Consider the following 26,346-nt stretch of genomic DNA (forward strand, 5'->3'; position numbering starts at 1 on the left):
TTCTCCCTGTTTATTAACCCATGAGAGCCAACATACTTTAAAGGGTCTTTAATAAAAACAGAAACTAGCAACCAGAAACATGTAAAAACTCCCAAACAGAAATCAAGCAAAGTAAAAGATGCTAGAGAACGTCACAGCCACCCACAACATACACTCACAGCCAACAAGAGGCTAATCTTTTCTATCATTTAAATCCTAATTGAATACAGTATCAAAGCAGGAATACTCTTTATGAAAATATAATCCAAAATCAGTTGGCTGGGAAATAAATTGTTCTGAGCACGATATCTGAAGTATAAGATAAACATACAAAAAGGCCTCCGAATAAAGCGAACTCCTGAGCGCCTCGATCACATGACTTCGTAGCCGCTGCGGATGCCTCTCATCAACAAGCAGGCGAACACGATTCCCATGATCTAAAAGAAAACAATCAGAAGAGGACGTTCACAATGTTTGAGGTGGCACGACAGATGTAAAATAAAATCCTTTTTAAAGTCATGTGAATATACCTTAAAAGAGCACAACAATTTTAAAACCATTGATGACATTAATTTAACACTGACACGTTTTCAGCTGAAGTCTTATAAATATATGTACCAGGTTAAGTACAAATGCGTTGAAAAAATAATGATTCTCATTGAAGTTACATACCTGCAGGAAGGCAATGACAAGAGCTGCGACTATCACCCACTGGATGTTTTTCTTCAGGAAAGCCTCCATAGCATCGTGACAACCCTGGAAGAAGAGGAGAAAGAACGGTTTGATTCAGTCAGGAGACTCACAGGTTGGGTTTGAACTTGAGAAACAAGGTGGATATTAACTTGGAATGAACCTTGGTTTACTCTGTCTTTATCCCTCAATCTTTCCACTTCATGCTGTATGAGCAGGACTAATACTGAGCCTCTCGAGCCTCTGTAGCTTCTTAATCTTTTTTTTTTCTTCTGGCTTTGTTGAAACTTAATTTTTTAAGATTGAAATTGTATCCATTTACTTTGTGCTAATATATTATAATACGAAAAACCTCATCTATTTATATTAAATAGAATTAGTGTTTGTCTAAGGTTTCGGATCAGTCATATCAGACAGGACAGAGATACCTGTGCTAACACTCACACCAAATGAGTCATGTTTTAATATTTACTTTTCATGGAGCCGCGATTCTCTCCACCACCGTGCCTCTTTCTAAGCAACTATTAAGTTGAAATTTGCTTGTTAAAATAAACCTGCTGCTGTTAAAGACGAAGGCGAAGTACAGCTGCAGAGTTGAGTCATAATCCTCTATCGTTTCATCAGAACACGCAGTCTGAGCTCAACTGATAAGACGGCCAGGACAGTTTCAGCCCATGTTAGGTTTGTAGACATAATTCTGTATTGGAGGGGATGTCTGCGGGTCATTACCAGGAAACATATTGCATTATGGGAAAATGCAGAAAATAATCTGTCCAATGGCCACCCCTTCTTTTTAATGATATAACCAATTTGTAAATGGAGATGAGCGTTTTAAATTGATTTAGTGTGTCTGGACTGATTTACTTTAAAGATAAAAGAAACTGCCTCCTGTAATTATGAACAAGCAACACAGCTCTAATCTGTGGTTATAAACGTCACAGCATGAAGGGTCACTCATCACATAAAAATATACCTCCTTCAGTTTGACTTTGCAAGTACGAAGAAGCAATACAGAACAGTGAAAGCATGGACAACCTTACAGCTCTGTACATTTCCTACATATTGAATGCATTACATTTGGTACAAATGGGAGAATGTGCAGAAAGTCCAGGGCCACTTTGGGTCAGACTGAAAATGAGTACTTTGTGACCTTTTAACCTGAAAGACACAACTCTTCAAACGTGCTATAAATAACCACAGTACTAAGTGACCAGTGTATGGTCACTGTAACATATTTGTCTTTTCCCCTCACCTCCCCGTTTGCTTTGATTTCCATCTTCCCATACTTTACTGAATAACCAACGCTTTAATGTGTAAATATTTGTTCACATTGAGCGGGGTGCCGGCCGGTACAATAAACTCCAGACAAGTCCAACAGGAAAGTCTGCAGGTATGCGGACTCACGTTATACCTTTTATGTTATTGAAAAGCCCTCACACACTTGATGACATCATAGCGGGACAGCATTGAGCACTCACCGAGTTTCAACCAATGACTGTTTGTTTTAGTGTTTGCAGTTGGAGTTGCCGCCAGCAACCAGGGGACTCGCCAAATCCCCCTGTTGTGAATTCTTAAGGACTTTGATTCTATCTTAATCTCATGCTTACTGACATCAACCACAGCGATTTACCTCCTTGTGCAATTTGGCGGGTGTTTTCAAGGCTCCCTCGCCACAGTTCTGAGTGACGTTGACGCAGCAGGAGTCCGGCACAGAGCTTTTATCAGAATAGGAGTTTTTCCAGTCAGAGCTGCTGTTCACGCCGCAGCATTTCAACTGGAACACAAACAAGTCAAAAGGAAAGCCCCGTTAAATATGGACGTGTCAGCAAGTTAGTAGTCAGATGGACCATGTACATTCAAAGGAATACAGCGTGTGCAAACAGAAGGTGCTAAAGACAACGATGTCAGGTCATGCAACACGGACCAACAGGATGCAGCAGTGTTATGTGAAGGTGTAGTCAGAGTTAAGTAAACATTGAGTGAGACGCTTTACGATGAACTCACACTCTCCTGCAGCTGGTCCACAGTCTCTTTGAATTTCGATGAGCTGTTGTATTTGGGGATCATGTCAACAAGACTATCCTCGACGATGGTGGAGAGCTGGAAGGGAGACACAACACGGGAGCCAGGTTACACTTTCTGAAGGGTCACAAGTAACGCACAAAAGAGTGAAACCGGAACTCACTTTGTTCCTGAAGACGTATCCGGCGATGGCTGCTGCAATCTCAACAATGATGACCAGAGACAAGAGGATGGCAAACTGTGGGGGGGGGAGGGGGGGGACAAATTAAAGCGTTAATTACTATTCTCAGCCACATGATGTGCATCTTTCATTCATCTGCCCCACAGACTTTTACACAACTAAGTTAACCGATCCTGACTTCCGTTACGTTATTTAAAAGATTCAACCGAAGACGCGTTACCGTGGTGACCATGCAGTAGTTCTCCTTCCAGGCGCCACAGCAGCCGAAGAAGGCGATGAAGAAAATCACCACGCCGATCCCAATGACGACGATGGGCGCACCCGAGGCCGAGGCATCCTTGATCGTGAGGGTTTTGTGCATCGCCACCTGAACCATGATTCCCACGACAATCAAGGCGAGGCCACATATCTGCAGAGGAGGGGGGGGGGGGGGTTTAGTACAGCGGCAACTTATGAGATCATTTCAGTTTTCATGTAAATAAGTCTGAGCAAACAGTGGTGATTATGTTTAATCACATAATCTGGTATTGTTTGGTTTAAACTGGTAAATTTAATGATTTTTTTTAGAGCAACTTGGTACCAAACACTTTTAAAAAAAAAAAAAAAAAAAAAAAAAAAAAAAAGACTGTAAGGCTGCAGTTAAACAGCACAGAGAAAAATAACAGACTTATCTCAGCTGCCATTGAGCTGCATAATAATGACTTTAATAAACATCTGAATAATTCTATTGGATCATCTCAGGCCGCCTGTGGCCAGTGGTTTGTTTGTGCTGCCCATGTGCAGAGTACGCCACAGAGCGTACAGTCTGGGTTCAAATCCGACCCATCTCTCTCTCTCCCTTATAATACAGTCAACTACATAATTTCAAATATAGTTAAAAAATGAATGAAAGCAGATTGTCCTCAATGGGAATGGTTTCAGAGGTTTAAGGATTCCCTGAATTTAAACTTGAAGAGTTCACTTAGAATGAAGAAATTCACTGTCATGAGACTCTGCGTTTCTGCATTTCTCTGCGTCCATATCAACACATAGATTAAAAAATGAGGAAGACCTGTTTCAGTTCCTAAGTGTGCATGTAAAATGATCAGATGATGAACGGTCATGTTCATGGGTCTTTGTGTCGGGGATGGGCGTTCACAGTGTTTCATTAGATCTCTTACAAACATCGTGTGTGGGTGAACTGTTTGACGTGATCTGCTGGGATCAACGAGCTCTAAAGCAAACAACACAGCCAGCTACAGAGCCTTTCCTTTGACGCTGCTTTGGCAGGAGCAGAGTACGTTAAGGACAGCCCAATCAGAGTGAGCTTTATGAGAACCAAAGGATAATTAAACATGAACAAGGCAGTATAAATCAATGTGTAAAACTCAGTGACAAAGACTTGTTACTGTCTTGTGACTGTGACTTCACCACGATGTTGCAATGACCACGACACACTGACGAATACAGCTACAACTGATGTTAATGTTACCAGTTTAGTGAGATCACTGAACTCATGGTTCTCAGAGCAGACCTCAAATAAATGTTTAAAACATGACATGTCCGTATAACAATCACATGACCTCCCATAACCCAAATTGACTTCTTCTTTGTTTGTCTGAGAGTTTAAAACCTGTTTTCTTTCAACAGACCGACAACATGTACATTTGAGGAGAGAACATTTGCTGCTTTGGTCTGGTTCGATTAAAAAAAGAAAACGACTCAATAAGTGGGCTTTCAAACTGTTGCTGATTCAAAGAGGGTACAGCATCATGAGAGGTAATATCAGAATAAGAGATGTATCCGTCTTATGAGATGTCACCTTGCTAAACACACTTACAGGAAGTCGCACAGTGTGAAGAACATATTTCCCCCAAACGGTTACTCTATGTCATTTCTCTAGAACACTTTTCTTTGTGTGAGTCAAGTAAAGAAATGATCAGACTCCCAGAGGGGAAAACAGCTCAGCAAAAGACTGGTCCTGCAACTCTTCAATGTTTTCACTTCAGACTTAAAAGTCAAATTTACAGAAATGTCGGAGTCACCATGAAAACCTTCTCTCAGAGGCCTTAATGCCAGATGACCCACATTCAACCTGCTTTTATTTGATAACAGAAGAGAGCCATCTGGTGATCCCTCTGTGAGCATGTCACAGATAGAAGGACAATTTAAACTCTTTCAGATTCTGCGTTTTACAGACAGTTCATGAGCTGTGCTTAAAACAGGAGTGCTTTATTCAGACCTTTTGGTTTTTGTTTCAGTTCTTGCTGCAGGAGTGCAGATAGCCGAGTGGTTAGTGCACGAGAGTCCTCCAAGAGGACGTCCTGAGTTGAAATCTGACCTGTGGCTCCTTTCTGGCGTGTCATTCCCAACTGTCTCTCTCCCTTCACAATTCCTGACTCTATCCACGGTCCGGCTCTAAATAACAGGCATAAAAAGCCCCAAAATAAACCTTCACAAATGTCTTGCTGCAGAATTTTAAATGAGCTGGAGTTCACTTGTGAACAGGACAGATAATAAGTAGGAAACATGTAAAGCTCAACTCCATATTTTCTTTTCATCTTAAAGAACCATGTTAAGCTCTTAATGCAGCTGGAGACTTCTTTTTTGGCACCGCCAGAGTAAATATTTGAGAATGAGTCATAGAGGTGGCTAATGATTGACTGGGTCAACATGAAGGAGTGAACAGAGCAGACAAACAGGCAATGACAGTCACATTCCCAGAATAGCATCCAGTAACTACAGTGATACACATGAACGTTTCTGTTTTTATCTTTGCTTGACCAACATTTCCTGATGACAAATGATCTAAAAATGTGATTTTCCTGTGTAATGTGTATTTTCTAAGAGGTTTTTTTATTTGCAGACAGAATGTCTCAGGGCTGCCTCCAAGACATTGTACAGTTCTAAATAGTGAGCTATTATTTTCTGTATTTAACTGATCTCTCCATTAACATCTCAAAAACAAGATTTTTTTTTTAAAGATCTAATGTTAGAAAATGTAAGAAATGTACATATTAAAGGTGACCACAATTTGACCTCCTCAAGTAAACAAGTAGATGCTAAATAAGTAAAGTAAACAGAAAATATAAAGACTCAAATTCTTTAAATGAGACAATTTGATTTGTTTTTTCCTGAATTTGAAATAAACACAACAAGGTACAATAATGAAGGACAAGTCATCAGTGACCCCTGATCCCAATCATGTCCTCCTGATTACATAACCTACACTATATGTCGCCACAGCAACCAAGACAGCAGTGCCACCTTTAACAGACTCCGGCTGTGTTGACGCGAGCTGACTGGACTTCCTTGTTTTCTCTCAGAGATTATGATCAGGTTTGTAAACGGTACAGTTTCCTGCACAAACACGGGTGTCGAAAGCTTTAATTTGCTTCATGCCCGTAAAGAAAACTGGTCAAAACAAGAGAGAAACTTCTGATTAGGACGAGTCACATGACACACTTCAAATCTGGTCATAAGATTCACACACACAACCCCTCGGTCGACACCTCCAACAGAACCCATGAAAGACACTGTGACATCCAGGAAATGTTCAGGTTAACTCGGGTTATACGAGATGAATGCACTCATCTATTCGTCCAAGCGCTCATGAAGCCACTCTGAGTCACTATCCCAAGTGGCCAAATAGAAAAAAAAAGAGGATGTCACAGGATGTGTGAATGGTGTGCAATTGCTCCTCAGCTGATTGATTACAGTGTATGTTAACCTTACAGTTGGGAGTTCATGGTTCAAGTCATGTGGCTGGCAGAAATATGTCACAGCGTGCTAGTCAAGCTTGGAAGAAAAAAAAAATCCTCTGAGCCATCAGAAATCACACAAAAGGAATTAAACAACACCTGTCCTTATATCTTCTTTGCTCTTTCATTGTTTGCATTTTTTGTTCCACCAAAACAAAGTACCTGTATAGTTCTCAGACACCAGCTGCATTTGACTCTTCAGCCTTTTTTTTATAGCAAACACGTTGCAAATAAAAAAGTTGATTTAGCTGCTACTCACCCAGAATATGAAGTTAAAGAAGAAAAGCAGGAGCTTGACACATTTCATGCCCCCCTCTACACCCATGACTGCTGTCGATCAGTTAGTCTCCTGGATCAAAAAAAAGAAAGAAGGAGAAACAGAGTTTAAGACATTACATCAGCTGCCATTTATGCAGAAGCACCAAGGAGGATCTGAGTCACTTTCAGGAAAAACCCCGGTAGATAAAATCCTGTAGCTGAAGGGGGGGGCGAAGAGGACAGCTGTGGTTGTACATTTAGTTTATTAATAAATAATCTGGTCCACACATGTTCCCATTGTTTGACTGGATTTAATTACAGCCCAGACGATGATGACACATTCATCATGAATGTGAATTCAAATGTAGAGCCAGCTGTTTACTATTGTTAACAGACAATAAGACGTGTTAAAAAAAAGGCAGAGTTTCGGTTCAAATTCAGTAAACATGGACAACAACAAAGGGCCGCATCGACACGTTTTCCGGGCCCTTAATAAGGAAGAGCCGGAGCCCATCCAGACCAGGACCCGGACCAGGACCTGGACCCTGGACCCGGACTAATCACCAAAAGCAACGATACCAGCTGTGTGACCGACTCAACTACATCAACGCATGTTTCTCTTCATGAGTTTGTCAAGACTGTGATAAATACGTTAGTGTTAGATAAACAAAAAGCTGCAGAAGCGTTTCATTTCTTCTTCACGGCTGAGAAGAAGAATGAAAAAACATCAGAAACTTTTAAAACATAAAGCAGCAAGCGGTCTCTGGAGGGTTACCTTTTTTTGAAGAAGTTTCTTAAATCCTGCGATGAGGGACGAAGACTACGATGTGTTGATGTGTAGACTAACTTTTTACCGTTTATAGTCCCTCCCCGCCTGTCTCTCTCTCCCTCTCTCGCTGCTCCCCTCCTCTTTCTTCTCCTTTCAGTGACCGGAATTCTCATGCTGCCTTCACGGACTCCTCGTTAAAAACAACACCCTCTTATGTACAGCGTGTCTGGGTCTGGACGCTGCTGGTGGTCGTCTGAAAAAAGCTTGCGCAGTGGCGAACAAAGAAAGTCTGAGGGGGGCGAAGGGATGAGAGGGGGGGCTTTAATAATACATTACTGATAATTATTTATGAATTGTTTCTGTCAACCTTGATTCAAAACAAAAACATAATTATTTATAATATATAATATAATATAATTTTTTTTTTTTGCTGCTTACATTTCATTATCACATTTCTTTTCTGTCACAATTAGACAACAAATCTAAATTAGATACACAATCTAAAATATCATTTTGCAATGAAACAGTAGGCTACTGTTTGACAACAAAACCTTTAAAATTGAGCAACTTTTTATCCAAATGAAAGATACCATTGTCTGTGGGGGAAAAAAAGACATCACTGACTATAGATTTGAAGTTAAAACAAGCCTGTGCCTTTTGGTCTGAATAAATGTAACAGTTATACAGTAAGAAGGTATTAGGTGCATGCAGCTTTAATCAGAGAGCAGACTGCAAAGCCACTTTCTGCAGTGCACCAATAATAAAGTATTCAAAGGTCAAATAAGGAAATAATTAAATTCTGTCTAAAAATTATTCTTACTAACATTTGTCTTAGTTGTATTCAAGCATGATTTAAGACCAAACAAGGCATGGATCTCAACAACTGAATAAAACATAAAAGCCACACTCTCAGTCATACTTTGATTGCAGGGTCAATTCATACCTCTGCATGTTTTTATTTGATAAATGATTAACACGGCTTGACGGAACAGCTCATAAAAGTTGTGCAGCACACACTACTAGAAGGTGCTGTTTTAAGGGCGATTCACCTCCTGTGTTAAGTGTATGCATGTAAGAAGGGCCAGTTCCTGAAACATTTCCTCTTTTAGCCAGAACGCAACATCCTCAGAGTGCTGAATAACCCTCTACTTGTGCAATAATTTCAACAGACCCAATGACCACCTTAATGTTTGAAACAATGGAGTAACCATACGTGAGTTGTCAGTTCACTTTATGCAAAGAAAGGGGAAATGTTAAGAACGGTGGAGCTTGTTTTTGTTTCAACCAATGACAATGAACACAAAGACAGAACACAGACACAAAGGGATATTTCTGAATAGAGTTATGGCCATGTTATGAAATTCAAGACACACTCTGAATTTTGTTTAAAGTTCACTTTTTATTTTTCATTTCCAACTGATAATGTTCTTCGTCTGAATTTCTGAATTGTTTAATGAGGCTATGTGTTCTGCTTCTACCTCTGGATTTTATCCTTTATAATATCAGTGCTGACCTCATGGAGCCAAGCATGTCAGCTGATTTCCCTGCCTCTTATCATACCACAAGCATATCAAAAAACAAACACCTGAGTGACCCACATACCAGAGCATACTGATAGCCTCAGCTTCACCTGGTTTACTGTCAGATATGTGTTGTTCAAGTCATATTCAGAAACTGAATTAAGTGAGAGTGTAAATAAAGAGCGTACCGTTTAATTTAACTGCAAAATGTGAACGACAGGTTACTTAAATATGTATCAAGCAGAATGTTTAAGTTACACTTTCTGTTTGATTCCAAATCTGTTTCAATGCGAACATCCTGAATGCAACAAATGCACTGCCTTATATCACTTGAAAACATTTACAAGGGGTATCCACTTTACTGAATCATGTGCACACTCTCATGACGAGCAGGCCAGACTGATGAAATGCATCATTTTGCATTGCAAAATATGTTGGTGTTAAAACCAGACCAGAATGGTAGCACACATTAGACCTGTTTTAAACCACTGCACGGGTTATTTGAGAATCTACTACAATGTATATTTGGGGTCCACATATTTTCCCCTTTGTTACTATCATCTGTTGTTCTGTTCACAAGTGAACTCCAGCTCATTTAAAATTCTGCAGCAAGACATTTGTGAAGGTTTATTTTGGGGCTTTTTATGCCTGTTATTTAGAGCCGGACCGTGGATAGAGTCAGGAATTGTGAAGGGAGAGAGACAGTTGGGAATGACACGCCAGAAAGGAGCCACAGGTCAGATTTCAACTCAGGCCGTCCTCTTGGAGGACTCTCGTGCACTAACCACTCGGCTATCGGCACTCCTGCAGCAAGAACTGAAACAAAAACCAAAAGGTCTGAATAAAGCACTCCTGTTTTAAGCACAGCTCATTAACTGTCTTTAAAACACAGAATCTGAAAGAGTTTAAATTGTCCTTCTATCTGTGACATGCTCACAGAGGGATCACCAGATGGCTCTCTTCTGTTATCAAATAAAAGCAGGTTGAATGTGGGTCATCTGGCATTAAGGCCTCTGAGAGAAGGTTTTCATAGTGACTCCAACAATTCTGTAAATTTGACTTTTAAGTCTGAAGTGAAAACATTGAAGAGTTGCAGGACCAGTCTTTTGCTGAGCTGTTTTCCCCTCTGGGAGTCTGATCATTTCTTTACTTGACTCACACAAAAGAAAAGTGTTCTAGAGAAATGACATAGAGTAACCGTTTGGGGGAAATATGTTCTTCACACTGTGCGACTTCTTGTAATTGTGTTTAGCAAGGGGACATCTCATAAGACGGATACATCTCTTATTCTGATGTTACCTCTCATAATGCTGTACCCTCTTTGAATCAGCAACAGTCTGAAAGCCCACTTATTGAGTCGTTTTCTTTTTTTAATCGAACCAGACCAAAGCAGCAAATGTTCTCTCCTCAAATGTACATGTTGTCGGTCTGTTGAAAGAAAACAGGTTTTAAACTCTCAGACAAACAAAGAAGAAGTCAATTTGGGTTATGGGAGGTCATGTGATTGTTATACGGACATGTCATGTTTTAAACATTTATTTGAGGTCTGCTCTGAGAACCATGAGTTCAGTGATCTCACTAAACTGGTAACATTAACATCAGTTGTAGCTTTATTCGTCAGTGTGTCACGGTCATTGCAACATCGTGGTGAAGTCACAGTCACAAGACAGTAACAAGTCTTTGTCACTGAGTTTTACACATTGATTTATACTGCCTTGTTCATGTTTAATTATCCTTTGGTTCTCATAAAGCTCACTCTGATTGGGCTGTCCTTAACGTACTCTGCTCCTGCCAAAGCAGCGTCAAAGGAAAGGCTCTGTAGCTGGCTGTGTTGTTTGCTTTAGAGCTCGTTGATCCCAGCAGATCACGTCAAACAGTTCACCCACACACGATGTTTGTAAGAGATCGAATGAAACACTGTGAACGCCCAACCCCGACACAAAGACCCATGAACATGACCGTTCATCATCTGATCATTTTACATGCACACTTAGGAACTGAAACAGGTCTTACTCATTTTTTAATCGACGTGTAGATATCAAAAAAAATTAAATCTTTGCATCTTATGACAGTAAATATCCTGCTAGTGTAGTGAAGCCCCTTATCACATATGCTGAGGTTTGTAACTACCATATTTTCTTTTAAAAAGTATATATATGTTTATTTTCTTTGTATTTTTTCTTTTTTACATTTGTTGTTGTTGTAACTTTCAATTAGTTTAATATATTTTTATCTAGCTCATGTTTTGTTCTGTCTTTCTTGTATGATTTTGTATGACTAATATCATACTGTATGTCAGATTTGCCTAATATGTTTCAGATATGCATCATCACATGGTTCAGCCATAGCCAAAGGCGGCAGGCATGTGAATTGGGGTTATGGTTCAATATAACTGTCTATCTGAGGCGTCACATAGGCACAGTGATATACTGAGCTACATCTGAACATGTCCACTTTGCTTAGAAATATCATTTCATGGCTCCCGAAATAACAATGTTTACTATTAAAAGAGATAGAAATAATTTTAAAAAAAAAAAGAGGTTGAAACTTTGGGCATCAGTCTTGTTTCACATTTTACAGGTTAAGCGTAGTAGCTGCCACCTAGTGGTAAAGATCAGGACTGCGTAATGCTTTTGACTCTTCATTTCTTATCATGGAACATTTTAGTTTTTATTGGCCCTTATGCTCACATCCCTCCCTCTGTTTAAACACACACCAAGCCAATGACAAACATATACAAGAGCAGCTCATTCTTCAGCAGCTTCCATCTGTCCTCTGGTGTTTACATAATGTCAAACTACTGAGCCCTGCTCTATGATAATAGATAAAAAGAGTTCCCTATAGGACTCATTCATCATAGAAGTCAAACCACACTAAATAAATACAGATTCTTTCTTCCTGTAATCTACAAAAATATAAGATACAATTTCATCAAACACATTGGAGAAATATACATGTCATTAATAGACATCCACAACAAAAGAAAGCATGTTTAGTTTTGAAACATTAAATGATGCTTTCTAATTTATGTACTTTGATCAAAGAGAAGGACAACATTTAAAATGCTTTTCCAAAACATGAATTTAATTTGATGGTTAAAGTCAAATTATTCCTGTGAAGACGAAACAGGCCTTTTTTTTTTGGTTTGGAATCACAACTTTTGTTTTCGTTCAAATGTGTTTTAGTTGATTTTTAATGAAAAGATGGAAGCTGAGGATGGTTTTAACCGGAAGTCACGTGATTTCGCTGGACCTAATAAATTCCTTAGAGAAGCGTGGGGGAGTCAAACTTTCTCAATTGTTTCGGATGATGAAGAGGAGAGCGACGAAGTACAGTCCACTAACTTCAGTTTTACAGAGCCGATGTGTTTTTACAGTTTTTTTTGTTTCAAGCAAATCAAATTACACGTCACAAAGTGAATAATTTAGTCATTGATTATTCATTTTGGAGACCTCTTCTAATTTAGCTAGCTCGACGTGTTCCCAAGTCCCAAGATTTCACGGTAATGTTTGAGTATGTTTTAATAATACTAAATCTACCACATGAAGCTACCCTCAAAGTGTATTTAAATGAAGCATGTTTGACATCTTTGAAAGTGAAACGAATGTAAAATATTTCTCTCACTATTGAAGTTGAGTTGAAGTCTGCAGGGGGAAAAAAACCCTCACACAGCATTGATATCTGACTCCGAGGGTGGGAAGTTGTAAGTCCTTCCTTTTTGAAGAGAACACGCCTTCAAAAAGTCGACTTGTATCTTGTGTGTAGTTTTAATGTTGTGTGTAGCTGTCAGAGCAGATTTAAAGGTGTGTGCAGGTGATTTTTGGTTAAATGACCAGAGTTAACCTTAATAAAAGGGAGCAAGCTCACCATTAGGGGATGTATAATTTGGACCACCTGTTGAGTTTCCTGCAGTAGAACAGAAAGCTGCAGATTTGGAAAGATCAGATTTTGTTTCTATGTTTCTGCATTTTTTGTTTTTGTTATTGTTTAAATGTGCATCCAATGTTCTACAGTGTTTATGCCTTTCTGTCTTCCTTTCTCCACTGGCTGACAGTATCTTTGAACTTTCTTGTTGACATGTTGGGGTCTTCAGGGAATCTCAGCCAAAGATGTCGGTCACCGTGAAATTTGGAACAAGTATTGATCTGTGCAAGACCTCTTCGTCTGGGAGGGCTCCAGAAGAACCTGGTAATACTTAGAAAGTGTTTCCATCTCATCGTATTGAATCCATGCGTCTATCAATCCGCTGTGTTGATTAATATAACTATGCATGATCTATTCATTTATTTCAATGTTTATAAAGATGATAAAGGAAACTGTGACCCGGAAAAACTTTTCCAGTGCCCTTTCGACAAAAATCACCAGATCCGAGCCTGCCGCTTCCCCTATCATCTCATAAAGTGCAGGAAGGTAAGTTGTGCCTTTATGTATTGGTTCTAGTTGGATTAGAAGCATTTGATAAAATACACTTAGGGGGGAAATTCTTTAACTTGTACATCTTTTCCGCCTGTTTAAAACCTTTTGATGCAGTCTAAAGACGGAAAATACTTCATTATTATTTAAATGTAAATTGGAGATGGTTGCATTCTAGCGATGCTTCTAAGTATTATGCAGTAGAGTTATAAGCATCACAGCTTCAGGCTCATTCAGATATTTTCACCTTGAATTGATGTCTGACCAAAAAAGTGAGTTATAAGTAAGTGATGACGGTGTATATTTACCCTTGACATTGCTTACAAGTAAAGAAGCTTCTTTGAATTCTGAGGTGTCACACATGCCGTGTCTGCAGGTGGGCTTTGCCTGCTGTTTGAACGGTCGATGATTAAATCTAAATGTTTTCAAAGAGCCCTGTTCAATAAGCTCCGAGATTGAATGTCTTTAGTAACAGCACTGGCAAGCTGACCTTCTGGATCAAACAACCCCCCCCCCCCCCCCCCCCATATCATTGTTGTTTGTCTTTGCTATGAAGTGACCAGAAGTTGGGGGGGGGGGGACAAAGACCTTCTGTTCCCTGTCAGTTTGACTGTTACTTAACTTACCTCTCACTGGTGTAGAATCATCCCAAACTGGCCAGTGAGCTTAAAACCTGCCCTTTCAATGCTCGCCATCTGGTCCCCAAGCACGAACTTACATACCATACTGAAACGTGCCAGGACAGGATCTCTGTGAACCCTGAAGAAAGTAAGTTTGACACTTATTTGTGGAACTTTTCTGAGAATAACTCGACTCTGTGCCATAAAATCTGATCTGTTGCTACTACGAGTTGGATTTTTAACTGCTGCCCTGGTAAGAAGTAACTTTTAATGGCACTTCCCGACGGGATATTTTGGCATCAGTAATCTCCAGACATTGTTGAATATGTACAGAATTAAACAACAGAAGTATTTTACCCATTTCATTGTTGTTTAATTGATTGAGGGTCTAATTGTGCTCTTTACAGCTGGAAACAGAAATGGACATTGTCCACAGCAGGTCCCTGTCAGCACCTGGGTGAACCCCAACATGACGGAGGATTGGGACGAAGGTATTATTTATTACGTTACCCTATTGAAATTATTGTTCTGTTGTTTTCATTATGTATGCTAATCTAAGTTAGCGACCTGCCAAAGGGGTGAAGTATCCCTTTGAAGGTGCAGGAGCGAGAGTAGGGATGTCTCAAGCGCCTCAGACGAACTGTAGCTCCGAGGATGAGCCTGCTCTCCCCGCTATACAACCTGGATGTAAACAATCACGGCATATCAACATTTAGCACAATCGTGTGGATATAAAACCTGCACGGAGTACCTAACTGTTAGTATCAGTATAACAGTTAGGTACTCCCTGCAGGTTTTATATTAACAGGACTGTGCTAAATGTTGATAGGCCCACTTCAGACAGACCCAGCCTACTGTAAACATGTATTTTTAAATGAATTGGGCTCACTTTTCAATATATTATATAGATAGTATACTAGTATATAGATACTTAACTATATCTGAATTTAAATTTCTGTTAAACTGTACACTTTTCCACCTGGGAACACAGTTATTCTTGTTTCTATTACCAGTGTGACCTGAATGAGACTGGAGCTATGTTTTTAGTTTGTCAAAGAACCGCATGTTTTGTCTTGCAGAGGCTGATGATACTGCTGCTCCGTTTGTGTGGGGTGTGAATAGAGTGTTTGACCGCAAGTAAGTCTTCTCCTGTGACATCCTGCCTCAGCTCTGAATAACTTTTCCTGCTTTCAGATTTTTCTTCTTTCTGGAACTTTTCATGTTTTATTTCTCTACAGACGGGAGACTTTGCCAACCAACAACCTTGGTGAGAGTTTAAGAACACCCAACACCCTCCCGTGGTAGCTGACCTACGCCGCAACTCGTGCACAACTGTTATATATCCACAGAATGTTATGAAAGGCATGCAGTCATGGATGTTTCTTTTTAAAGTTTTTAATTGGCACGACTGTATCTCTTAGTTTTTACTTCTTAGATGGTTACTTTTTTAGTCATCTGTCGGGGGAAGAACCATGCATGCAAAGTTTAGAATAAGTTGAGAAACACCGGAGCCTTTTTTTTTTTTTAATGGTTTTGCATTCCCTCTTTGTAACAGTAACTAACAACATTGGATTATTATTGTGTGCTTGTTTTATGAAGTGGTTTTTCTTCAAATAAACCTGTTGTAAGCAAATAAGCCATTTTAAGTTTAATGAGCACCAGGAACAACAATGGCATTTGAACATTTGACAAAAAAAATGAGACACTGTAAAATGTTGCGTATAATTTAAAGGTTATCAAACTTTTTTTTCCGAACATAAATTGGGTTTATTTCCTGGCTGTCACTCATTATGTTTCATCTTCTGAGTTGAAGCTTGTTTTTGTTTGAACACATCCTTTAGTTACAGTTTCTTATTCTCTATTTGAAGACAAAAAAAATATGATGCTATTCTGGAAGAGAAAAAAAAGCTCCCCGAGAGTTTTGAGGAGCACTTTAGGTAGAGTTTTTATTGGAGCCAAATCTGTCTATGGGGAACTCTGCCAATGTCACGCTTCTTCAGACTGAGTGATGCGACCTGAAAAAGGTTAGTTATCTGCTTAAGTAAACAAGCTTTTCATTTGTTCATCGCTCCTTAAACACCACAGGGGTTGCAGGGGGGGAAGTGTTAGAGCACGTGTCAGTTTTGGGTAGAGATGCACTGCGCTGCCTAAAGGTGTCCAGTTTTATTTCTCCCTTCCAGCTCTAGTCTGAATATTCAGCTTGTCTGTGCATGTCATTTATAGGATGAGTCTTTAAGAAAAACATGGCTGAAGAGAGACATCATGGTATGAAGACACAAACCCTGATGTGGTTTAGTGTAAAGATTGTGTAAGGATTCCTGCAGTAACGTTGAAATACGCAAGGAAAAAAATAGACTGCAAATGTTTGTTGAAGTGATATTGCAAGCCAGTAAAACATTTAATAAACCGGACACGGTAAGGTTTGGGTAAAGGCGAAGGAAGGTAACAAATATCTGAAAGTTAACCTGACTGTAAATGAAAAGAGTTAAATTGGAGTGATTTATACTTAACTATGTATGACAAATACGTAGATTAAAGAGTAAATGGAAGAACAAAATGTATTATAATTTGAAAGGGGAAAAAAAGTGGCTTCATGGTGGTACTGTTGAAATATATGCAGGCATCACTTCAATATCTTATAGAAGTTTAGACTTGAAAAACTTCCACTGAAATATTCCACTTCTCATATTCTCCTCACAAGGAATCATATTTACTGTCACTTTACAGCCACTGGGGGGCAGTGCTCCACAATTTCTTATTCAACAACAGATGTAAACACTAGAATTCATCTTTTTAGTCTCCCTACCTTGCTCTCCTTTGAACCAATTTACAATTATTATCTTCTGTTGATTAAAGAGGCATTTCTGGTTAACAGACATTCAATTCGAGGCATCTCACTTTAAATGTTTTAAACACATTAGGCATCCGCCATCTGATACTGCATCTATGTTAACAAAGCGCTGCAGATGAAAGCTATAGCAGGATAATGCCAATGTGTGGGCAGTCAGGCACTCAGTGCACTCATATCTTGATTTCATGTGATCAGGGTCTATTTTAGTCGAGGCTATTAATAGAAGTGTCCAGACAGGCTCTGTGCTGCCCTGTCACCATCTGCAAGGATGAGATACGACTCCTCAGCACAGAGTACGTGCAGGACCCCCGGTCTATAGGACCCCTTGTGTGGGTTGAAGAACCACAGCCTCCTCTTAGATGTCCCGTATGTCTATTGGTACCCATATAGAGTGTTTACTGTGTGACAAGTAGACGCTGAAGTTAGTGCTGAACTTTTCAACTTGTCAATGGCTCAACTTAAATGTCATATCATCCCATTTAAAACCCAAGTCAGCCTTGTTTATGGTGCTCACAAAGAACTCACATTTCCATATGCCTGGTGAATGTGACTCCATCTGTGACAAGAATTGCACAGAAATCTCCTTTAAGCCAGATATATAAAGAGCTATTTAAGTGATCTTTATTACCCTCTCTATTCCTCCTGTGTGTGACAGTTCAGAAGGACAACATTTGGTCAATCTGCCTTTTCAAATACAGCAGTGAGAAAGTGGAACTTTTTACCTATTGACATCAGAAACGTCTTGCAGAGTTAAAAACCAAGCTGGAGCTGTGGCTAAAATCAGCCTGAAACTGTCATCACTAATGTTTGGCCTGGACTTCATGCTGAGCTACGTTTTACCAATGGACATTTTTATAGTGTTTAATGCAGTGTTTATTAATATTTATGATTTTAATCTGATATATTATGAAGGGTAATGTTTCACAAATGGACTTGTATCACATACTCTTTTTACCTGCCCAGGCACAAAAGATGCAAATTAGCTATTTGCTCATTCTGGTGCAATTACATTTAATTGTGTGCTGTCCCTGTAAAAATAAACAATACCAAAAAGTATATTTCCCCCCGAGAACCTTTTATGGCAAAAATGGAGAGAAATTAGGTTATCAGCTGCTGGTCTCTCACCAGTTCTAAATTAGAAATGTCTGAGATGTTCCTCATCTGTTAGGGGACAGCAGCGGGTACTTTACTATGTCCAGTGGTGGAGGACCAGATCATTTACTCGGTACATTCTGTCAATGGCATGGCAAGTTTATTTCAAGAACAAGGCTATCAAAAAGAACCGTACATAGACGTAAAAAAGTATTTAGACAAGCTTCACAAACTAGGCACAGCAGGCTGTATCAAATATAATGTTTCCTTCTAGGTTTTAAAGATTGAACTAGAGAGGAGCAACCTCACACTAAAATCTTTTTAAACTTTAACAGAAGTGTTGTTCTGAACACAGTTCCTTCATTCAGTGTACTAAACTAAAGATAATAAGCTATTAAATAGGTGATGTAAGTAAGGTTTCATTTTGTAGCTTGCACAGTTGTAGTTAATTGAAATATTCTTGAATCAGTGGGTCATTTGTTTTCAGTTTAGCCAAAAAGACTTGTCTTAATACCTCGTCAAAAACGTTGATACAGTTTCCTGGAAGTTTTTTCCTGCACTTTTTCTTGTACTTAAAGCTCCTGTAAGGAGTGTGTATGTGATATTGAAAAAGACTCAAATTAATAGTGATGCCTCTATTAAACCAAATAAAGCCAGGAAGGCAAACAGCAATCACACTGACTATTTTGATGCTTTAGGTTTTAAGCTTTGAATCTGCTGCCACAGGATAGAGACTGGTCAAAATGAAGCACAGCCCTGTAAAGAAGCAACTTTTTAAAAAACATTTTCCACAGCAAACATTAATATACATTTCACTGTTAAAAGTTCTTTTATTATTTTGGTCTTTCACCTTTAGCTATGTTACATCAACACATCAGCCAATGTCTAAATTCTTCAAGTAAATTTAAATAAAAAACAGCCCTAACACTTATGACATTCGTCTCAGCTTAACATGTTTAGAGGGTTAGGGTTTATTTTTACAGTCTATGGTTTAGAGCCTTGTTAGTGCTAATGTAAGCACGCTAACAAGCAAAAGTGATAACTTCACATAGCAATTGTTAGTTTAGCTGCTCGTGAATTTGACAGATACAAATAAAATGACCACTTCAATACAACAGACAATAACGATAAAATTGAAAAAACACGTGAATTTTCCAACACTTTCCATCTTTTGTGCGATTTCTAAGTATTATTTTATGGTAATATATCCAAGTAAAGAATTTGGAATTTTGGGGGGTTTTTTCCATTTAATTTCGCACAAATTGCGTTTACATTACAAGTTTTTATACGCTTACCTCAGTATTTGAGGTTAAAACCTAAAATGGACTTTAGTTTGATACCTGCTCACAGTACACTCTTTAGAGTCTGGTCAACTTGTGACGCAACAGAGAGATTATCACACTCTGTCCTTGTCTCATTGAGATATGAAACTTAGCATGCTCACGCTGGCTGCTGATCATTCTGTAAATTACTTCCAGAAACACGTCCTGGGCTTGTTGCCTGTAAGTGAAACCCAAGCCGCTCTGTAAATCTCAAATAAATGTGACATTCTCATATTATCGCGGACGTTCATGTCCAGGACATTGTGCTGTGGACAGCTTGAGCTCTGGAGCTGGCCTCTCACCCTGTAACCCTGTCTCAAGCTTGTGATCTTCTTTTACGACTGTCATTTGGTACTCCACTCAAACGAGACACTTCCAAGCTCGTGTTTGTCCACCTTTATACTGCAGCCTGATTCCCTGCCCTTATCCTAATCATATTCCACCAGAGAATATATCCCACAGTATGTTCTGTAATAAGAGTGATGCTGACTTTATCCAGCTGCTCTTGTTGCAGTCCTGCATGTGCAATATTATCAAGTCTCCAAGCTTTTATTTTTAGTTACATCTCAACTTCAGCTGCCAAACACAGGACGTAGCCTAAAGCCTGACTGATACTGAGTTTTTAGGCCAATGTTGAGGTATGAAATTGTAAAAGGCAAATAAATAGTCTGGCCAAATTCAATAGCTTTGTATAATTATATGTCTGTGTCTTGACTGCATTTGTGATACAGGATTCAATTGTATCATGAATTAATATTAGGTTAAACCAAAAAGCATCTCTAGTCCAAAGTGACCGACCAGTGTTGATAATCTGGAACTTTCCTTGTCGTACAGTAGACGTAACTTTTTTTTTCACAACTGACTGCAGTTGTTTGCAATGACAGCTCTGATCCCAAAAGAGATCCCACCACATGGGTTGCAATGCAGAAACCCTCATAGGTAAAAATGGAGAAAGCCCAAGGCAAGACGTTATTTTCTCTTTTGCACAATGTTTAGGTTTTACAATAGAAAGGTGGAAGGTGGTTGAAGTATTCAGATGGTCTTAACATGGTTGATTTTGCTGAGATTGATAATCAGCTAAATATCAGCTGATAACAGCTCATGTGTATTAAGAACTGTGTCCTATATGGATGACTGCAATGCTCAATAAGAACCGTATAAAACTGTGTAATGTGTAATGTAATCAACTGTATAATGATATATATTGTAAATATCATGCATTCAAATCCGTGTACTACAGCAGCCTGCACTAAAGAATTCTGAAAGGGTTGCCGTGACTATTGGTAGAGACCTTTGTGTCCCTCTCGTAATAATAATCTCATTATCAGGTCAAAATGGTCTCAATCTGCAAAGACTGATCTATCTCGTCCTTTCTGACTCATCTGGTCTCCTCCTGCTGATTCGGCCCAGTTTGGTCCATGTAATGGGACCACAGAGGCCTACGTTTCATTAGCAGGTGTATCTGAGAAATCGTTATTATTTATTAATAGCTTTTATTGCCCTGCAGACACGTTACCGTTTTTCTCTAACATTCACTTCTTGCGGTATGTTCTGCTGGTTCTGACACATGCATGTTAGCGTGTGGCACGATACAATGATGAAGTAGTCTGAGTCACTTGAGACTGGACTGGGAATTCCAGTGGTTACCTAAAAGGAGACCAGGACATAACCGGGTGGGAGCTTAGTTTCAGCAGTCTTTTCTAATATATGGCCAGAAGAAGGAGGAGGAATGCACTCAGGCTAACAGGCTGCAGGTACAGCAGGTTATTCTGCACCAACACAGAATGAAACAAAAATTAGTTTATGTCTAGCCTATCCATCCTCTCCTTCTTTTGCCTGCTCCACTTTTAAATAAATATTTGCTTAAACAGGCCAAGTGGAGATTTTAGACATCACAAAGGGCAGTAACCCGTCCCCCAGGTGGGTGACACTCCCACAGCTAGATGTTTGTTCTGCCCTCCGAGTCTGTCTTTTCACAGTAAACAATAGGGCATAGTGTGAGAGAGCCCAAGCCCGAGCCACCAGAGAGGGGGTGTGGTGAGACACAGCTCATTTACATTTAAAGCTACAGACACAGAAACAGCCTGTTCTGAGCAGGGCTGAAGGGCTTTATAGTCATCAAATACAGGATCAGAGTGGATTTAGAACAAGACACGTAAGAGATGTGTTTTGGGGAGCTCTGAGACTTATTTGTTCTGGTTGAAAAGGAGGCTAATATGTGACCTTTAATCAAGTTGTTTTGTTTAAATTTGTCTGCATTTGAAACCCTCATAAGCAGTAGTAGGGACCCGTGGTCTCTTCAGCTCTATGAATGCCCTTCACATACCTCCACATAACTGCTGTATACAATACAAAATGTGATGTAATATGTAGTTTCAAATTTATTCAATTTCTTTGTGTGTAAAAATAACAGAAGCAAAGAAACACTTTGATAAACTTTACATTTTCCCCAAACTACAGAATAGATCGTTCATGTGGCAAAACACCAAGCTGATTTAAAACTATTTACAAACAAGACCAGTGTATAAGACTGTACTGGGTGTTACACAGTACATTAGCTGCTCATTGTCAATTCATGATACATGAATAATACTTCTGAATAACTCTGTAGGTTTGACCTACTTGTTGTTAGTCACCAAACATTTAAAATAAAAGGAATTGGTGCTTTGGGGGCTATAAAGTGGTTCTGTAAAATAATGTACTTGTTCTACACAAACATATAATGCTTTGTCAGATTTGTGCCATTTAACGTCATCCTATTAACCACAAAGATTCTTACAAAAATAATCTTTCATAGTTTGTTTGTTTTTTTTCATTCATGGCACCTTGTTGTATGTAAACAGTCACTTTTTGGTCCATGAGCTGGCCGATTAAATTTCCTCTACAGAGTGCAGAATATCCTGGAAACACAATGGAGGAAGTAGGATTTTTTTCATGGCTCCACTCTCCCGTTGTTTCTTCAAGTTTGTTGACTTCATAATTCAAAAGTAGCCCTTTTCCTTGGGATCTATACTCCTTTAGGATGATTATACTAAAAGCAGTATCACTAAATACCGCCTGAAGTGGCTGTTTTCTTTGGCTGCTGGTTAATTTCAGGTTTCAGGTGTCACAGACGGTAAATCTCATCTTGAAAACTCTTAAAACGGAAGAGTATCCATAAAGATTTTGTCCACAATCGGAGGTGGAGGAACTAGATCTTCTAATTTCAGGTAAAAGATGCGCTGGAGGCCTTGAGTGCAAAGAGTCCTGAGCTCTGGCAGCTTCCCAAGAAGTTTTGACAAATAATTTGGCCGCACCGAGTCGGTGCCGCAGCCAGAGACATGATCCTTAAGGCAGGTGATGAGCTGGTTCTGCATTTCCTCCACTCGTCCTGGCTCCTTCAGACCATGTCGGTCTACAAAGATAAAAAAAATAGATATTAGAGTCAGAGTGAGCCTTACCCTTTGGAAATTTAACATTAAACAACAAACATTCATAAAAAAAAAAATTATGACTTTGAAATCCCACGAAATCTGTTTTATAGTTTTTGATAACTTTTCAAAGAATACCTCTCTGCTCATTTGATTAAAGCATTGACTGAAAACTTTAATACTATGCTGCAGGAGTACACACAGATGTCAGAATAATGTAAATGTTGATATGATAGAACAATTCTTGGTTCTAATTGTAAACGCTTATCCCCTCACCATGCATTGTGGCTATGTTTAGGCTGCTGTGATATATGACATCTTCTCTGTACTATATCCTGTTACATTTGGTCATACACCTGTCCTGTCAGTCCAATGTTATGTAACAGCCTTGCATATTCTGCACCACTGAAACCAGATTCCTTTTGCAAACTTTGGTCCGGCTTTAATCAAAGCAACTCTGATTATGGTCAGAGCTTAAAGTCTGATGTGTCCACTTCAAAAATTGAACTTCTTACCAGTGATTATGACCAGCGCTGTGAGACAGGAGAAGGAGGAAACATCAAGCTTCATGCGATGAAGGCTTTGAGAGAACTCCAAGATCGAGTCAATCCAGTCCCCAAAGCCTCGGACACACTGTGTTTTGTGAAGTACGGCTCCATTGCAGAAGATTAGCTTGTCCATTTCAGGGTTAGATCTTTTCAAAAAGAACAAACACAAGTTAAAAGTCCGTTTTTTTTAACTAATTCTAAAGTTGTGAAGCATGCACACTAGTGTCTTGAATATGTCTGGTTTAAGAAAGCTGGAGGAGCCCTTATCTGGTTTTGAGAAATCTGAATAAGGACATGATCATGTATACAGCATTTAAACTTCTGCAAGCCCTCCAAGTAAAATTTATACCAGAAGTCGAGGTGAGCCAATGTGTGAACACAGCGTGCAATATTATAACAATGTGTTTGTAGGTAGTCTGCGCTCACCGATATGCAATACGTAAGATGAAGAGTTCTACAAAAGCAGATTCCAGCAACAGTTCCTGGTCTTCTGGGCAGAACTCAGAGAAACCTGGGATGCTCTTCGTCCACTTTCTGATGACCTCCATGGAGGCTGTTAGTAAGTTGTAAAACTGCCTGATGTCGCTAGCATCTTCCTTCTGGTTTGGACATACATCCGTCTCTTCATACTGTAATGGAGAAGGCATATATGTTTTAAATGGGTGATAAAAAACCTAAAGAAACATAAACAGGATTGGATTTCTTGTGTGTGTTTTTACCTTGGAGTAATCAATTTTCCCAACGCCGGGATTTGATTCAATGTGGGCCCTCACAAGTGAAGCAATCATGCTCACCGGAGACACAGGACTTGTCACGTCCTGAACGATTTTAGGCTTAGACGGCAGGCGACCTCTTCGTCCTTTGAGGCTATCAGTTCTCACAACTGGAAATAGGACAGCAACTGTTATTTTCACGCTATTCTTACCATCCCAGGTCTATTATGATTCCCTTCTATAAAGGGTTTGAACTCACCTTCCCTCACCATGCCAACCGCCAGGCACTTCTGAAAACGGCAGAACTGGCATCGATTCCGCCTCCTCTTGTCTACAGGACAGTCCTTGTTAGCTATGCAAACGTACTTGGAATTTTTTTGTACTGTGCGCTGTGAAACAAAAAGAAGAATATTCTCAAAGAAAGCATTCAGTTAAATGACACTGTTTTTCCAACGCTCAATTGGCTGTGTAGGTAAACCAATCGTTTTTTTACCTTGAAGAATCCTTTGCATCCTTCGCAGGTGCGAACCCCGTAGTGCTGACAGGACGCGTTGTCCCCACATACAGCACAGCAGCCCTCATTCCCAGCTGGACTTTTTAACTTAGGTGATATGCTTCCATCCATGTGGTCAGTAATTTGGAGACTTTGAGCTTGCTCCATCGCCAAGGTAGAAAAGGTCAGTGCAGATGAGTGAGGGTGGGCCAAAGTGAAAGGATCCTGAGGTTGACCCAAATGAGACAAATCCTCCAAAGAGCCAGAGTTAAAAGTAAAGAAAGAAGGCACATGTGGTGCAGAGGTCTCCTCTGTCACCCAGTATCCAGGACAAGGCGAGTACGGCCCGAATGCTGAGTCCCAGGCGGATGTGTGCTGACCCTGGAACCCGGGGGTTGAGGGAGATGAGGCAGATGCCGGGCTGCCAAAGTAATCTGATCCAGCAGGGGACCCGGCCTCGTCGGGGTAACTTAGAGCGAACGCTCCAGGGTAGCAACCATACACCTGGAGGTCATCCAGTTTGAATGGGTTCTCCTGGTTTATAGACGAATTAACATGGGCAGGAGCTGCAGTGAACTGGCATGAATATGCCTCAAGGTCGCCCGTGTGAGAGTCCACCAGAGAACTGATACTTGGCAGAGGTGGAGCAGAGAGGTGGTCCCGTGGGTTGCTCATATCCACAGCCAGCTTAGGGATAATGTCTGTGCTTTGAAGCTCTGAGCTGCCAAGGCTGTTCTCATAGGACTGAGATCCATGCTGAGAGTGGATGCATGTCATGGCTGCAAGACTGAAAAAGCATAATCAGAAATGTTAGAGCCAGGCAAGCTATTTGATTTTTTAACTTTTTCATTATCCTTAAACCATTAGCATGTTAACCAAGAGGAAATAAATAAGTGGCCATAGCTTCTATAAATGAAAAAAAGGGGCAACAGGCAGCAGGGGGGCTAAGTTTGAGTAAGACCCAGGCCATTAGAGTTAGGATTTAGCCTTAGTAAATTGTCTACACTCTTCCAGGTGACCCAGGGCATCCCCAAATTACCCTTTAAACCATAAATTAACTTCTACAGAGAAACCTTGTTTGTAATCCACTCTTTACTCTGACAATAAATGCCCTAACCTCCGAATCAGAAATTTATAAGCATCCTGAGGAAACAAGTCCGTGCTCTTTTAGAAAACAGCATTAAATGATCATCATAATGCACTATATACATGGTGTAATATGTAGTATGATCAGCTGCACGAGTCTGGAGTGTACACGCGCGCGCACGCACGCACGCACGCACACACACACACACACACACACACACACACACTCACACTCACACGCACACCGGATTTTACTTTCAGACAGTGGCACGGAGCCTACAAGTTTAAGAGGCACACATTACACATGGAAATGCTCGTCCAACCTATCCTGCAGTGTCATTTTAAACTCGTAATAAAAATGTTACTCAATAGTGTTAAACATGTCAGTCATTGACAATATGAAACACTTCTTCATAAATCAAGAAGGAGACTGCTTTCTGTTGGATTTGGAAGTCATTTTGGAAACGTTTTTTTTTCAGAAAAGGACCAAAATAATTGATAAACATTTCTTACCTGTTCGTTTCCTCTACAGGTGTTTTGAACTGTCTGTACTCCACAGATATGCGCCAGTATTCACTCAGCGCTGCCCAGCTGTGCAGCAGTCCCTCCGCTCACATCTCCTCCACAGATATATGGTTT

At 39.8% G+C, this 26,346-nt stretch overlaps 4 protein-coding genes across 5 annotated transcripts in view; 2 read left to right on the forward strand and 2 right to left on the reverse strand.

Moving 5' to 3' along the window:
- LOC306834411 (thyrotropin-releasing hormone receptor-like) overlaps window positions 1-26,346 on the forward strand; it is a 168,313-nt gene that overhangs the window by 84,238 nt on the left and 57,729 nt on the right. The gene's annotated exons all lie outside the window — the stretch shown is intronic.
- Window positions 34-12,846, reverse strand: cd63 (CD63 molecule). 2 transcript variants are annotated; one of them, XM_079359020.1, is made up of 7 exons: window positions 12,784-12,846; window positions 3,093-3,281; window positions 2,855-2,929; window positions 2,674-2,769; window positions 2,300-2,443; window positions 652-735; window positions 34-416 (listed from the first exon to the last, which is right to left on the reverse strand). In XM_079359020.1, the coding sequence occupies exons 1-7, from the start codon at window positions 12,832-12,834 to the stop codon at window positions 351-353; spliced, it is 705 nt and encodes a 234-aa protein (XP_079215146.1). In that variant the 5' UTR covers window positions 12,835-12,846; the 3' UTR covers window positions 34-350. The 2 variants fall into 2 exon arrangements, with proteins under 2 accessions (XP_079215146.1, XP_079215145.1); XM_079359019.1 differs by lacking the exon at window positions 12,784-12,846 and adding an exon at window positions 6,872-6,961.
- On the forward strand, window positions 12,419-15,597 carry gtsf1 (gametocyte specific factor 1). Its single transcript, XM_079359021.1, has 7 exons — window positions 12,419-12,661; window positions 13,253-13,347; window positions 13,463-13,569; window positions 14,214-14,340; window positions 14,600-14,683; window positions 15,272-15,329; window positions 15,431-15,597. The coding sequence occupies exons 2-7, from the start codon at window positions 13,269-13,271 to the stop codon at window positions 15,495-15,497; spliced, it is 522 nt and encodes a 173-aa protein (XP_079215147.1). The 5' UTR covers window positions 12,419-12,661; window positions 13,253-13,268; the 3' UTR covers window positions 15,498-15,597.
- On the reverse strand, window positions 21,819-26,338 carry nr4a1 (nuclear receptor subfamily 4, group A, member 1). The gene is made up of 7 exons (XM_079359401.1): window positions 26,221-26,338; window positions 24,622-25,408; window positions 24,388-24,517; window positions 24,135-24,298; window positions 23,842-24,044; window positions 23,383-23,561; window positions 21,819-22,851 (listed from the first exon to the last, which is right to left on the reverse strand). Exons 2-7 carry the CDS (start codon window positions 25,396-25,398, stop codon window positions 22,595-22,597), a joined length of 1,710 nt encoding a protein of 569 aa, XP_079215527.1. The 5' UTR covers window positions 25,399-25,408; window positions 26,221-26,338; the 3' UTR covers window positions 21,819-22,594.

This window comes from Symphodus melops (assembly GCF_947650265.1).
Source record: "Symphodus melops genome assembly, chromosome: 13".
NCBI lineage: Eukaryota > Metazoa > Chordata > Actinopteri > Labriformes > Labridae > Symphodus > Symphodus melops.

What these genes read in the sequence shown, in the direction of transcription:
- cd63 (XM_079359019.1), bottom strand. Translation starts at nt 6,937, where the DNA reads ATGGGTGTAGAGGGGGGCATGAAATGTGTCAAGCTCCTGCTTTTCTTC. An exon ending in TGGACCAGCTGCAGGAGAGT is followed by an intron (nt 2,444 to 2,673) that starts GTGAGTTCATCG and finishes TTTGTGTTCCAG; the next exon opens with TTGAAATGCTGCGGCGTGAA. An exon ending in CCGCCAAATTGCACAAGGAG is followed by an intron (nt 736 to 2,299) that starts GTAAATCGCTGT and finishes CTCTTCTTCCAG; the next exon opens with GGTTGTCACGATGCTATGGA.
- gtsf1 (XM_079359021.1), top strand. Translation starts at nt 13,269, where the DNA reads ATGTCGGTCACCGTGAAATTTGGAACAAGTATTGATCTGTGCAAGACC. An exon ending in ATCTCATAAAGTGCAGGAAG is followed by an intron (nt 13,570 to 14,213) that starts GTAAGTTGTGCC and finishes TCACTGGTGTAG; the next exon opens with AATCATCCCAAACTGGCCAG. An exon ending in GACGGAGGATTGGGACGAAG is followed by an intron (nt 14,684 to 15,271) that starts GTATTATTTATT and finishes TTTGTCTTGCAG; the next exon opens with AGGCTGATGATACTGCTGCT.
- nr4a1 (XM_079359401.1), bottom strand. Translation starts at nt 25,398, where the DNA reads ATGACATGCATCCACTCTCAGCATGGATCTCAGTCCTATGAGAACAGC. An exon ending in ATCTTACGTATTGCATATCG is followed by an intron (nt 23,562 to 23,841) that starts GTGAGCGCAGAC and finishes CTTTTTGAAAAG; the next exon opens with ATCTAACCCTGAAATGGACA. An exon ending in AGCGCTGGTCATAATCACTG is followed by an intron (nt 22,852 to 23,382) that starts GTAAGAAGTTCA and finishes TTATCTTTGTAG; the next exon opens with ACCGACATGGTCTGAAGGAG.